The sequence below is a fragment of the Physeter macrocephalus genome, chromosome 5 (genome assembly GCF_002837175.3).
Source record: "Physeter macrocephalus isolate SW-GA chromosome 5, ASM283717v5, whole genome shotgun sequence".
Taxonomy (NCBI): domain Eukaryota; kingdom Metazoa; phylum Chordata; class Mammalia; order Artiodactyla; family Physeteridae; genus Physeter; species Physeter macrocephalus.
Window position 1 is genome coordinate 13,788,402 of NC_041218.1, and position 15,738 is coordinate 13,804,139.

General features: G+C 36.6%; 1 protein-coding gene across 6 annotated transcripts in view; it reads left to right on the plus strand.

Annotated features, from left to right (window-relative positions):
* BRAF (B-Raf proto-oncogene, serine/threonine kinase) overlaps positions 1-15,738 on the plus strand; it is a 149,568-nt gene that overhangs the window by 126,763 nt on the left and 7,067 nt on the right. For 3 of the 6 annotated variants that reach the window (XM_028489662.2, XM_028489664.2, XM_024127925.3), the window contains 3 exons: positions 5,848-5,982; positions 8,454-8,504; positions 9,465-9,618. In XM_028489662.2, coding sequence (XP_028345463.1) covers positions 5,848-5,982; positions 8,454-8,504; positions 9,465-9,618 — 340 coding nt within the window. Of the gene's footprint in view, positions 1-5,847; positions 5,983-8,453; positions 8,505-9,464; positions 9,663-15,738 lie in introns of those variants that run through there. The other 3 variants (XM_028489663.2, XM_024127933.3, XM_024127928.3) reach the window with 2 other exon arrangements.

Here is a 15,738-nt window from a genome sequence, read left to right on the forward strand (position 1 = left end):
TTAATACTGGCCAAGAAAAATGAATTGTCTTTACTGAAATTACCTCATATACCTCAACATTTTAAAAGTGCGTGTGTGTGTGTGTGTGTGTGTGTGTGTGTGTGTGTGTGGAGAGAGATTGCAGCAATTACACTGTTAATATATTAGAAAACAATAGTTGACCATATAAACTGTGATTAAATAATATTTATACATTATACTGTGATGCACATGTGAATCACTTGGATAATTTGTTTAAAAAATGGAGATGCTGGAGTAAATTCTGATTCAGTGGGGTGGGTCCAAGCATCTGCATTTTTAATAAGTTTGCCAGTTGTTTCTGATACATACCAAAGTTGAGAATCACCAGTGTAAAGAATCTTCAAAAGCGTGAGTGTTTTATGTGTTTGATCATAACCTCCCAACCTAATGAAATGATAGTTTTTAATGTATAAATATATTACTTCATTTAGTAGTGTTTTGGTCAGCAGTTCAACTCTCAGTCTTTTTGGTGATACTAAAGCTTTCTGAAGATACTGAGTAGCTTTCTCACTAAGAACTTATAACTATCATGTGATATCAGAGAAGTGATCTAAGTTGTCATATACTTTGCATATGCTTATTGAATCCCCATATGGCGCTTACCCAACAGTGGTCTTGATTCTCTATTTTGAGAATTTTTTAAATGATTGCCTTTCTACATAAGTCAGCATAAAACTAATTTTTTAAATTGCTGTTTGGTCTTTCTAACTACTTTCATAGCTTTAGAATGTTGGATTATAGCTTTAAGTGTTAAAAAGAAATCTATGACCTGGCTTCTGATGATCTGATCTTTTAAGCCCCCATGAAACTTCGATTCAGGATGGACCAAGATAGTAGCTAAAGAACATAATTGAAACATTGCACTTAGTGTACTTGTGACAGATCCTAGATCACTGAGATGATTGATTTGATGATGGCAGCCTGAAGAGCAAGATTGTCTCTAATTTAGCAGCTTCATGTGCTCTGCCTTTTACAGTCTTATTAACTCAGCCATACAGCATAATACCCCATGCCGTGTTTAATTTTCCTATGCATTCTGTTCTTCTAGAGGAATTACAAGGGAATTTTATTTTAGTTTTAGTTGATTTATCATAGAGGCTACAAATAATAGAAGTTTATGAACCTAAGATCTGGATGAAATCCATTTGTCAGTAAATAAGTTTTATTTTAATAAAATAATAAAGTTATATTATGGAAATAAGTAGTAGTGTCTCCAAAATATGGAAAAAGCCTCCCAGAGTTCTGCACTCATCCACTTCTTGGCATTTTAGGTGCTTTGTCCTCCATGGGAGTATAATAAATGATGTGGCAAGGGCTTACTCTCCATGAGAGAAGTAAGTGAGTGACCAACAGAAGGGTAAGGCGTTTACTAGTTAATTCTTTCTGGTAGTATAGTTAGAGCCTTCTGGAATATGCCAGTCTGAAACTGAGTATTTGATGAAGAAAAAGGATATGAAAGAATTATATACTCTTCCCATTATCCCCTTTCTACTTCATTACCATCTAGTCTGCTTTCTTCAAGTGGCGCTTTCCATGGAACTCCCTCTTTTGAATCAGTAACTCTAGTCATCCTCAGTGAAGTAACCCCCAGGTACTGTTCCATCCATCTCCTTGATTTGATTTTTATTTCTCTCATACTTTGATCTCCATGGCTCTCAGATTGGACTTCTAATTGAAAATCTAGAAATATTCTTTTTTTTCCGTGGGAGATGGGACAGCTACATCATTACCATATAATATGGTAATGACCCATGCCCCTACACTCTCACCCCCCTATAGTCTGAGGTGGCAGGTTTTGCCTGTAAATTCAATGCAGGACTCTGGTAAAGCAGTGTGATGTAATGGCAGACCTTGGACTCATGACCTGCATGACCTGGCCACTGTACCTCTCTAGGTATCTTTTTTTTTCAATTATTAAAAATAAGAGAATGAACTAAAGAATTCCTTACAGTTACAAAGATTGAGTTCTTTCCTAAAACAGGTTTCTTAGCTCCTTGAGGGATGACCATCCCTACGTTACTTTGCAGAGTTAGCATGCCTTTCTACTTCACTTACCCTAGTGCCGAAAGTCTGAGAAATTGCTTTGTCATTTTTCCCCCTCTTTATCATTTTGTTTTGCTCTCTTTCAGTGCAGCTTCTTTACTAAATTGGGATTAATAATGTGCTCAGTTAAGCTAGGTAAATTGGCTTTTTTTTTTAATTGGAGCAGACGTGCTGTGTCATCTTAGAAGAAAATAACAGATAACATTTATTATTTCACGTGAATTCCAGTTATCATTGCTATAACAAACCACCTAAAACATAGTGGCTTAGACAAATTGTAAATCTGCAATTTGGCCTTCTCTCAGTGTGGAAGGTTTATCTCTATTTCACATGGTATTATTGGCTGTGGTAGATTCACTGGGTGTTAAAGGATCTACTTCCAAAATGGCTCGATCACATACCTGAGAAGGTATGTGACCAGTTAGCCGTCAGCTGGAAGCTTAGTCTTGGCCAAGGGCCAGGGGCCTCAGTTCTTCTTGACGTGGGTCTTCCTGTGACGACTTTTTCAAAGGAACCTTGGACTTTCTCACAGTATGGTGGCTGGGTTCTAAGCACAAGATCTCAAGGAGACAGAAAATGATAATAAGTACCAGTGTCTTATCAACATGCAAATTATTTTAATAAAAAAATTTTGATATCTACTGTATGCAAAAGCTGTGAGATATAGAAGGATGCAAAGGTGAATAAAACACAGGCTGTGCTGTCAGCTCTGTTGAGGCAGTGTAGGGGGTGATGTTGAGGATGAGCAGACCTGTGCTCCAGTAACACAGAGGAGTGAATGAAGGGGAAGGGATACCAGGAGTGCGGCTGTAGATTGAGAATGAAAATAACCAGTCCCAGAATTTCAAACTGAGCTATTGATTTTGTAGTATAAGTGCCACTTGAATTTTCTGTCCATGAATTACATTCAGGAAAGACCTTTCCTTTCAGCTTAAATAGTTGCAAAGAATGTAATTTCCAGTGTATTATATTGACATTTCAAAAAAAAAAAAGCATTATATCATTCTTTTAAATGTACCAAATAAAATCTAAACGTCATACTGATTTGATTCTTACCATCATCACTTGTTTTAAAAAATAAAAAACCTCTTCATTAATTTTTGGAATTTTACATGGCTCTTTTTTTGTCTCTAAATTATTTGTGTCCTACTTCCTCCACAGAATTTTTTCCCTAATGTAACATTTTTATGCTCTAAACCCTTTTATTGATCATTCAATTATATCTTTGCAACAAAAAAATGTGCTTAAATTTAGAATTAAATTTTTCCCAGTGACTTTAGGCTGTTAACTTTTTAAATTCCAAATTATGCTATTAATAATTACTAAATATATAACTGATGAAAATAACATGAGTTTTGATATAAAGAAACAGGTAAAATTTTATTGGAAATGTGTTTCTTTTTTTTTTTTTTTTTTTTTTGTGGTATGCGGGCCTCACACTGTTGCGGCCTCTCCCGTTGCGGAGCACAGGCTCCGGACGCGCAGGCCCAGCGGCCATGGCTCACGGGCCCAGCCGCTCCGTGGCATGTGCGAACCCGGTTCCCACCCATCGCCCCTGCATCGCGCAACCACTGCGCCACCACTGCGCCACCAGGGAAGCCCGGAAATGTGTTTCTTAATGAGCAACAAGGGGCTTTTGTTTTCTCTTCAGTCATTTATTTGTGAAAAATATGACTTTTGCTAGAATAAGCTGGGACTTAGCATCAGTCCTTCTCCTAGTTTTATTTTTAAAGAAGTAAGTGCTGAGGAATATTGTTCAAATAAATAAGAATATGGGAAAGTCAGGAGTTTTGTTATAACCACATGCAGAGTTCAGCAGACCACCTTCAGGTTCAGTAATTCATTAAGTCTTATAGAACTCACTGAAAGTTGTTAATACTCACGTTATGGTTTATTAAAGCAAAAGGGTACAGATTAAAATCAGCCAAGGGAAGAGGCACATAGGGCAGAATTCAGGAGAGTTTCACATATGGAACTTCCAGTTGTCCTCTTCCCGTGGAATTGTGGCCAGCACTAAATTCTCCTGGCAGTCATGCGTGACAACGTGCAGGAAGTATTGTCAACCAGGGAAATTCACTGGAGCCTTGAGTGATTGTTGGGCCTCAGTCACATAGATAACAATTGACCACCTCTGTTGTTGACCTTAGTTTTTAGCCCCTACAGAGGTCAAGCTGATACCATGTAACTTAAAGCCCCCTCTGTAGAATCACATTGATAGCATAGACTATCTGACATGACCTTAGACTCCCAGATAAACAAAGGCACTCTTACCAGGCAGGACATTCCAAGGGCTTAGGGATTACCTCACAGGAGCCAAAGGCAAAGGCCAGCCCTCTCTTTGGGCAAGATTAGTTCTTTACCATAACCATATCACTGCTTATTTGAACTCATTTCTATAGCATACCAAAAATTATATAATAACTTGTCATTTAAAATTATTTTAACAATTAGCTGACAATTCAGTTAATTTTGCTGAAAGCAAAGCATTGGAAACGTACTGTCGTGCAAAGGGATTTGCTACCCATTCATTAGAGTCCAGTTAGACCAATATTTGGAAGCGTCCCTTTGGTACCCTCAGCAGTGTTACAGCCTGACGCAGTGTGCACGGTAGTTAAATTCCGTATAGGTAAAAGGTGTGCCTTTTGTGAAGTGGGAGAAGGGCAGTTGTGATAGAGGAGATGGAAAGGAGGTTAAACTTTACACCTTCACTTTAGTGGTGCTTGGGCAAATCAGCTTATAGTTAAATAAGGGTTATTACAGCACCAAACAAGAAATAACATAAAATAGGATATCAAACTTGACTGTTCCTAAAATTTATCAGTTCTACCCTATAACCGGGGATCTCTGACTGGCTCTCTCCACCTTAGCCTCTAGTCTGTCTCTATTGAACCTATTCCCTCTAAGATCAAAACCCCTCTGTCTTCCATCACACCTAAGACTGCTAACATCTCTCTCTGCCCATTTTCAAAAGAACCACAAGTCAGAAAATTAGAAATGTAAGAAATCAGAAAGATTATAAATCTCTGTACCCAGGGAAGACAAGGCTTTTTACGTCATTAAACATAAGATTTGGGCTTCCCTGGTGGCGCAGTGGTTGCGCGTCCGCCTGCCGATGCAGGGGAACCGGGTTCGCGCCCCGGTCCGGGAGGATCCCACATGCCGCGGAGCGGCTGGGCCCGTGAGCCATGGCCGCTGAGCCTGCGCGTCCGGAGCCTGTGCTCCGCAACGGGAGAGGCCACAACAGAGGAAGGCCCGCATACCACAAAAAAAAAAAAAAACATAAGATTTTAGTTCCAAGTAGCTTTACTTTCCTTCTGGAGGAGGCTCTGATTCTCAGACTTATATAATTAAATGCCCCATTAGAGTTTCCTCAACAAAAGAATTTAAAATTCAGATGCCAAAACAGCTGTTAAAAAGGTTAACTATTTTGGTTGAGTAGAAGAGGCACAATCCCGATCTGTATTTCAGAATGATTACTATCAGTGGGAAAATGGATTGGATAAGGAGAGACGGGAAGCATGCGGAGCAGTGAGGAGACCTTTGCAGTAGTCCAGGGGTCATGAAGATTTCACCTTGCGGCACATTAAGTATTGATTCCCCACAGTCTGTGGTATATAGGAATCAGAATACTAGTAGCATTGTGTTTTTTAACTTTCTATTGAAGTGTAACGTACATACAGGAAAGTACATGTCATAAGTGCACAGCTTGTTGAATTTTCAATGTTTATACATTTTTCAGCTTATCTTCAAGGTTATATGACTTGCCTGTTTTTTCCTCCCCAGATAATTTTTATGGTGGGACGAGGATATCTATCTCCAGATCTCAGTAAGGTACGGAGTAACTGTCCAAAAGCCATGAAGAGACTAATGGCAGAGTGCCTAAAAAAGAAAAGAGATGAGAGACCACTCTTTCCCCAAGTAAGAAAAAGCTTTATGTTACCTAGAAGGACAGACTAATATTCTGATGCAGATTTTTAGGCACTTTTTAGAGCACAGTTTGTATTTTATGGATTTGGATTCCATGTGATTATGTACAGACTCCAGATAAGTAAACACATAAAAGTGATTTTATAAAGGTTGTACAGTGGTACACCTAAAAACTTAGGATCCCAATACAAAATATTCAGAAAGATTTTGCTTTTGTCTAGCAGTTCTCAAACTTTTTGGTCTCAGAACTGTTTTCTACACTTAAAAATTATTGAAGAACCCCAAAGACCTTCTGTTTATGTAAGTAGTAATTCCCATTTTAGAAATTAAAAATACTTTTTAAAATATTTATTTATAAATTTATTTAAATGTAATAAAACCATTACATGTTAAATAATGTTTTTATGAAAAATAATTATATTTTCTCAAACAAAAAATATTTAGAGAAAAGTGACATTGTTTTAGACTTTTTGCAAATCTCTGCAAAAAGATAGCTGGATTCTCTGCTTTGCATTCATTATGTTGCAATATCTTACATTATATAGCCTCTGAAACCTCCCCTTACACTTGTAAAATAATGACAGTAAAAAAGGCAAATAATATCTTAGTACTAGTATAAAAATAGTTTTTCTACAGACTACACTTTGTGCACTGCTACTTTTATTCTTCTTGATGGTAAAATAAACAGGTTGCAAGCATCCCTTTAATGTTAGGTTTTTTTGAGGGGCATTTTTACCTGGGGCAAAAAGAGAAGGCAACTGTTGGTACTGTCTGCCGTTCTCTGATTCTTGGAAACTTTCCATTGTTTTTTTTCTTTTCAAGTTGGAAGGCTCAAGCCCTCAATTTAATAATCTTTCCTAAGCCTCATGAACTGGAACTAAGTACCTGAACAGTCTTAGAAAGTTTAGCTGTAGTAGATATTGTAATATAAATTTGGTGTTTTATAATGCCTAGAAAATCATGATAGCGCTGTATAAATCTGTCCCGATGAGTCAGTAGTTTTCAGGTGGGAAGTGCTGACTCCCATAACTCAGCTGCCATAATTTACTGACGTGGTCCTTTGTGAATGCTATCAGTCCTCGCTCAGTTTCTTAGAAGTCAGTGTTACAGGAATGTGTGAATCTTTTATCCCTATCTAAAGAATTAAAGATAGAATTTATGCTTTTAACAAGTCTCTCAGGGGCTTGTCCCAGAGCAGGGAGGGGAGGCTGAATGGCTGCATGAGTAGTTATATGTTATACATATTGGAATTCTACGTTACTATTCCTTTGAGGAAGAGTTGGGTTTTTTTTAAACCCAGAAAACCACTGGTTTAAGACCATCAAAGTAAATGACCGGTATTGTTGGCCATTGTGAGCACGATTCTGCACCATGTTCTCTTTTCACATCCCAGGTGCTAGGATTTCCTATTTAACGTGGTTGATGTACATTAATAATGCAGATTATATCCTTAGGCTCACTTTTCAAATGGTATTAAAAGGGACAAAATGGTCATATTTCTTAATATAAGTAATATTTTATTCTTTTCATGGTATCAGAAAATGAAATATATATATGAGTATTCCAGATTATTAAAGGCTGCCCCTTTTAAGTATTATTTTTAAATTTTCATTACAGGATGTCTCTTCATACCATACACAAACATAAATTTCAGATGGCTAAAGGTTTATATGTAAAAAAACTATAAAATAACAAATCATTTTTATAACCTTAAGGTAGGAAAGGCTCTCCTAAGCAAGAGGCAGGATCCAGAAGTTATAAAGGAAAAGGTTAGCAGGTATGACTACATTCAACATTTTTAAATTTCTATATAGTAAAAATAATATTGAAAGAAAAACACTGAGAAAAATAATTGTAGCATGTATAATAAAGAGTGTTTATGTTATACAGAGGACTCCTACAAATCCATAAGTAAAAGGTAATCAAAAGAAAATCAACAAAGAATATGCACTGGTGATTCACAAAAGAAGTACAAATGCTGAATGAACTTAAGCACAGGATGTTAGGAATAATAACATCAGTGATAATCGGTAAAATGCAAAGTCACAACTGTGAAATACATTTTGATTTTGTCTCTGAGATTGACGGTATCCAGCATTGGGAACAATGTTGGGAAGTAAGGAAGGAATGTTGGTAAGAATGTAAATTGGTTTGACCTTTTTTGAAAGGACTTGGTAGGCTCTATAAACTTAAAATACATATACCTTTTGCTCTGGTAACTCCACTCCTGAAAATCTATGCTATATGCTACAGAATCTGCCCCCACAGGTATCCAGATAAAGACTGTTAACTGTAATTGGAAAAATTAAAGACATAAAGATCAAGGTATCTCTCTGTAGATGGCTTGGATGTCAGTGAGGGAAAAAGAAAGCAATGCAGAAAAATGTGTACTGTGATACCACTTTAAATGGTGGTGAGGGAGGGGATGGGCTCTGTTTTCATATGTGCATGTTTATGCATAGGAAAGGTCCAGAAGAAAGTATAGACTCTTTAACAGTGGTTACCCCTGGAAGGTAGGATTCATACTTTTCTGTATTATTTGAATTTTTATTTGTGTGTTATGCTTATAATTTTAAAAATTTTGTAACATTGCTTCTTTGCCTTCTTACACTAATCATTATACAGATTACAGTTTAACTTTTAAAAAAATTTTGGTAGCTGAGAAAAATAATAATAGTAGTATATAATGTGTATAATACTACTATATAGTATATAATCATAGTAGTAGTAATAATGGCTGCTAAAGCTTTATTGAGTACTTACTATATACCAGGCATTGTGCCAAGCCCTTTATATGTATGTTTCATGAATTATCATACTGTATGCCTTCAAGAGTCATAACCTGTTTCTTTGTACCTTAAAAACGTGCTGTATTTCTACATTTTGTGCATTGGTGTCTACTTGTAGAGTTTTCCTATCTTTTCTTTCACTTATGGGTATTCATCTGTCACTTCTCACTCCTGTGGCGCTGGCATTCTGGGTCATTGGGGCCCTGTTTTTAATTATGTGTGTGTAAGACATTTCCCATTACTAAATTTCTTTAAAGAATAAGTTGCTCTAATGGTTCTGTTTGTGAAGTTATATAGTGCTTTAGTTATTTATGCTCCATCTTCTTCCCAAAAGGGACTTGTGGTCTGTGAGAAATAGGTATACAATTGATTTAAAATTTTTTATTATTTACTGTTTCAAGGCTGGCAAATGATCTAAGATTATAAAATGTAAAGAAAAGCTAACTATGGGTTACTTTTCCCATTCAGTTTATAGAGACTAAAGCTGTAATAGTTTGGTAATTTTCTCTTCTTTTTAAGGAAAAGTATGTTTCTTTAGTATTTTCCAGGCATTTGGGATAATAGTGAAAACAATGTATTATAAGATTTCATATGCTTTCTTGTAGAGTATGATGGGGCTCTTAAAGATTAACACCACCTAGATTTTCATCATTCTTTCTTTTTTTCCTTTTTTTCTTTTTTTAGATTCTCGCCTCTATTGAGCTGCTGGCCCGCTCATTGCCAAAAATTCACCGCAGTGCATCCGAACCCTCTTTGAATCGGGCTGGCTTCCAAACAGAGGATTTTAGTCTGTATGCTTGTGCTTCTCCAAAAACACCCATCCAGGCAGGGGGATATGGTGCGTTTCCTATCCATTTAACAAACTAAATGAGTGACAGAGTGTAGGACGGTAGGGACAAAAGAAAGTGAACATATGTTTGCTTATATATTTGTTAAATTGAATAGGATATTCTTTTTTTTTTAAGGTGAACAAAAGAACATGTGTTTTTTTTTTTTTGTGGTATGCGGGCCTTCCTCTGTTGTGGCCTCTCCCGTTGCGGAGCACAGGCTCCGGACGCGCAGGCTCAGCGGCCATGGCTCACGGGCCCAGCCGCTCCGCGGCATGTGGGATCCTCCCAGACCGGGGCGCGAACCTGATTCCCCTGCATCGGCAGGCGGACTCTCAGCCACTGCGCCAGCAGGGAAGCCCCAACATGTATGTTTTTAAAGACTGGATATAATTGTTTTGCCAATCTAAAATTCATAGTTAGCATTAGATTTTCAGCATCGAAGGGTTTTTGAAGTTCCTAGACATTGCTGAAAATTCACAGTACCTTTTCCAGAGGTTTTACTTCCCGTTCCAAGTTTCTTTTGTTTACTTGGTTATTCTAATTATTAAACTTCAGTTAAACTTTCCTCACTCACCTTTTGCTGTTAGCTGTCCCGCGTCCATTAGGGGCTCCAAGAACAAGGCTGCACCTGTGTATGTGATGGCAGGTGGGAAGCTGACAGTAGGTTAGGCTGTGTTAGTGAAGGTGAACTGAACAGGTCTAATTAGGAGTCACTAAAACTGAATAAGCTTATTTTTATTCTTAATATTTTTTCTTATAACTATTTCTTTTTGTTAATACAGTTTGGAAAATATAGTTGTCCTTTATTCCCTTAGAGCAGTATAAATTATGGGTGCAGGTAACCAGAGATATTGCTGAGTGGCATGTTTGACATGAGTAACATGGTTTAACTTTGGATTTTTAGTTACTATTTCTTTATATATTAAGGATGTCTTACACAATGCAGAAGTCGAATTTCCTTACAAATGCGTTGCCTCCTCTTCCTTCCAAAAAGTTCCACAGAATTCTGTGAGAACTTGTAGGTTTGTTTTGTTCTTCTTTTAGATAACTGTGGTTGCCAAACAACCAGGTAATGGATTTTTTTAAAATTATTATTATTTTAGGTTATACTCACCTCTCATGATGCATATTAGCAATGACTTATCTGTCTCATAAAATATCTGTCCTCCTTATTATGAATGTATGAATTGTTTTTTTATTCCACAGTGTGTGTGTGTGTATATATATATATATATATATATATATATGGTACATTTAGCGTTTTCTAATGCTTACACTTTCTTACGTAGAAAATAACTGTAATGTGGCAGTCAGTGTATTCTTACTGTGAACCAGAATCTTACCGGGAATCAAAAGTGAAAGAAGCAGCATTGCTGTCATCAAAGAAGTCACCGTCTCTTCTTCAGAGTCAGCCTAGGGACCAAAGCCAGCCATTTAAATACATCTTCATTTATTCAGTTTGGAGTTGTGATGATATTAAATATAACTGACAGTTCCAGGGTTATTCAGGGGCACACAGATGGTATCTGCATAAATGCCATCCTTCTTGGAAGCCAGTAAAGAAGAAAATCAGGAGGGCTTTAGTGATAATTTAGTCTTTAAGTATCACAAATAAATTTTTGAAATATTTTCTTTATTTGAATAAGTTAGATTTCATCCAGGGAAACCACTCAGTGATAAGTTTGGCATACCTTGTGCCCCTCATTTGGGTATCTTAAGATAAATAATGCCATTCATGTTTTTAGAAATCAATTCATGACTTTGGATGTAGGAAGAGTAGTGAAAAAGAACGTTTATTGTATTTTTTTTTTTTTTTGCGGTACGCGGGCCTCTCACTATTGTGGCCTCTCCCATTGCGGAGCACAGGCTCCGCACGTGCAGGCCCAGCGGCCATGGCTCACGGGCCCAGCCGCTCCGCGGCATGTGGGATCCTCCCGGACCGGGGCACGAACCCGCGTCCCCTGCATCGGCAGGCGGATTCTCAACCACTGAGCCACCAGGGAAGCCCCGTTTATTGTATTTTAAAAAATGAGAATAAGAAAGTCATAAAAGAATGTGACTTACAGAAACATCAAAGTGTGTGATTTCTAAATCTTCCAGTGACGCTAAAGATGTGATTATTAGTAACTATTAGATTGGGTTTTATTTATTCACAAATTGAATAGCAAGCATGTAGCTAACAAAGTTTTTACAAATTGACTTGGTCTGTTGAATGCTCAAAGGTTTGGGCATTTTGAGGCACAAGAGTCAAAGGATCTTTTTATTGACAGAGCTCTTTCGTAATTCCTCAGCATACTTTCTTCACTTTTATCTTCCTTTCTTTGTTCACTCTCTTTTTTTCCCCCCCAACACTACCCACACTAAATACTACCCAGCTCCCCACATCTGCATTTGACACTTTTCCTTCCTTTCTTTACCGGTCTCCTTTGCCAGAGGGCACTTGCTAAACTCTTAGAACTGCTCAGAAAACTCATTATACCTGGGGTCCCCAACCCCTGGGCCGCACAGCAGGAGGTGAGTGGCAGGCGAGCAAGTGAAGCTTCATCTGTATTTACAGCTGCTTCCCCTCGCTCACATTACCACCTGAGCTCCACCTCCTGTCAGCATTATGGTGAATTGTATAATTATTTCATTATATATTACAATGTAATAATAATAGAAATAAAGTGCACAATAAATGTAATGTGCTTGAATCATCCCGAAACCATTCCCCCGACCCCGTCCATGGAAAAATTGTCTTCCACGAAACCGGTCCCTGGTGCCAAAAAGGTTGGGGACCACTGCATAATACCATCCCATTGACATTTGAACATGCCTTCAAAGGACTGCATAGTAATTCTCTTCTTTCCAGATTGGGCCCACTGGAAATGTTGTTGGGAGAACATTAAAAATAGAGCAGGTGAAATATATAAATAACATGGATCTGGAGAAGTAGAAAGCATTAGAATGATACAGGGTAGTTTCCCTTTCTGTTGTTGCTGTTTGTCTGTTTGATACTGAGTTTTAGATGTATTCTCCAAATAAGAAAAACATTATTTTCCTAACCATATGTAGAGTTACTCTTTTTGACTAAGGAATTGAAACAGAAGGACATTCATTCTCTTGCAGCTGACGGCTTCTTTCCTAAAACCTGAAGCCTCAGATATTTTCATTAAAGTTGATATCCTTCTTCAGAAGGCAGCCTTTTTATAAAATTTGTTTTACATTTTTAAAGTTTTACTAGTCAGTGATGAGGAATGAGGTTTGTCTTCTTGGTTTTAAGTAGTTTAGGGATCATAGCATTTAACTCAAATACTTCAGGTTTGTTTGTTTTCAGATATTACAGGATTGTACCAACCATTTAAATACTAAACCAGTAATTAAAGTCATTCTCTCTAAAATAGTGGCTATTTAACACACTTGCTTATTAAATGGCCTTTCTCTCAAGTGGGTCACTCTCAATTTAAGGAAATGCTCTGCCTTTGTTTTAAGTGTTATGAAAAGAGTATTTCATGACTAAAACGTTTTGTCAGTTATAGTCTTATTTGAGAATTACTGAACATTTCTATGGTACTTTTTCTTTACTAAATATTTCATCTCTCCTGTGATCATTTCTCTGAGAATTTTAAGAAGTCCAGTGTGTCTCTGCCAGAATGTTTCTCATCCTTTAGAAACTGCCTGAAAGGTCACCACAAAGAAAGAATGGGACTTACTCTAGTTTCAAATGACTGCCCCCCTACATCTAAGACAGGGATTTATTTACGTACAAAATAACGTGTTAGATTTCTCACAGCATATTTAATCTTTAAGGAATTTTTTATCAAATTATATTTGTAACAGCCACTGAAATACATTTAATTCTAGAATTAAGGGTGATTATTTAGTAATATCTTAAAACTAGTTAATCAAGTCCTTAGCTTTCAAATAAACAAAGCATGATATTTGAGGTGTCTGCAGTCTTGGGATCTTCCCAAGTGTTCTTTGCCGCGTTCCTAAATAAAGTCAAATGGAAAATAGAGCTTAGGTTATAAAAAGAGGTTATTTAAAAAGTTTCATTTTGGCCTCTGATTGATTTTTTGGTTAATAATTAAGTTATTTTAAAGTCAGAATACCTAGATGTTTCACTTCAAATAACTTCACACAAGCAGAGTTGGCTCTTACCTCAAAATAGGGTAGGAGTTGGGATAGTAGAGATTTCCTGATATGCAAGGAGGAATAAGCAAGAAAAAAAAATTTTTTTTTTCCAATAGCAGATCCATCTCCTGTTACCCCTGTCTTTTCCTTAAATTTTCTGTGATTTTAGGGACATATGTAGAAGGAATTTTATTGATCTCTAAACTATGAGTCCTTTTTGTCTTTTTTTTACCCCCCTGGACCTGAAGTCTGATTATGAAAAGAACCACATTCCATTAGAAGCAGTAGACTCCAGTAGCGTGATTTTTAGTGTTTGCTTTACTGGTATTTGATTTGGAGTTTGTTGGCAACATTTTGTGCTTTGGGGGGTTGTTTTGTGTGTTTGTATTTTTAAGGCTAATATTTAAGTTTGTAGAGAACACGGTTCAATGAAATGGAGTGTCCAATTGTAATAATGAGTAGGAAACATCTGAAGATTTTTTTAAGTTATTTTTAACATGGTATATAAGATTTGGGCTTAGAGTTTATCGTTTTCTGATATTTTCTCACTTAATAGATGAATTCTAGCCATTTTTTATAAAGATTTCTGTTAAGCAAATTCTATTTTCACATTGACTTCCTTTAAGGAGTTTTAGGTTCTGTTAGATACAGTGACTACTCATAAAGACTGTTGAAAATTGCTTTTAAGAAATGTAGTAAAATACTTCTAAAAAAAATAGCAACCATAAAACCATAAGCAAAGGTAGTAAGGATGTTTATGTATTTCTAGAGTCTCGGTTAACATAATAGCCTCCTATGATTATGCTCTAATGTTTTACTCTCCAAGGTCTTAGTAATTTGACTTTTTTTTTTTCCTTCCAATCAGTGCCAATTTCTCCAGTTCTTTTAACTTTAAATATGAAGGGTAATAAATCTTTTACCCTTCCTTGATCTTTTGACTCAGAATACCTTGGTTAATTGTTTGTTGAAAGGAATCCTTAGATGGAAAGAGATAGTATCACTATCTGCAGTCCAATTAGTAGTTGTATTCAGAACAGGAAAGCAAATTATTAATTATTAAAAATCATTTAGGGGGTCTGTTAATTGTTAAGACCTTGTACTTTGGAGTCAGCACCTGGCTTTACATTCCAACTCTGCCATTTTCTGGCTGTGAGATTTCTGGCAAGTTACTTAAAATCCCAGCTTGCTCCTCTATAAATTAAAGAGAAGTAATAGTTCCTGCTTCATAGAGTTATTATGAGGATCAGATGCAAATGTGTATAGTGTTGAGTGAGGCGTCTGGTATACTATAATAGACACTCGAGTAGTTGCTAATATTATCAGCATACAATCTGAGGGTTCAGTCAGCCAGTCATTAGCAATCCGTTGTTTGTTGGAACATTCCAGTGTTCTCTAGTACACCAGTTGAAATCGAATAGCAATCAGAAAACAGATAGATTATTCCTCGATTAAACAGTGTATTCATATAAGTGATTGCTTGGATCCTCATCAGAAGCTCTATTACGGAAAAATGATGTTAAGGCTCACTAAATTCTGATAGCTGTCAGTTATCAACCAACCCCCAGAAATTAACTGTGGTGTATTTAATAAGAGGAACCCTAGTTTGAAGTAGAAGCTGTGGACAAAATAGTAGGTGAAAAATAATGGCATGAAGCCCCCAAATTAGGTAAGCTAAAAGAGTGTAGTACCTCAAAGGGTCTTTGTGGTTAAAAAAAAATTTATGCTGAGAATAATGTTCATTGACATGTGCCTATAAGTAATGTTTTGGTAGTTTAAAAGGTGAAATGAACTACAAATGGGAGAGGTCTGAACTTTCTTTCCTTCATTCAAATGTGTGATGTGGACAGATCATTTAACCTGTGAATTTTATCTTTTACAAAATGAGAATAATTCCTGCTTCTTCCTTCCTAATAGTGGCATTATAATAATGAAAATGAGTTGATAATTAAGGGGGAAAGTGTTCTACAAATCAGCCTTACTATTTTACTGTCAGTTACTGAGAAATTTTGTTCATT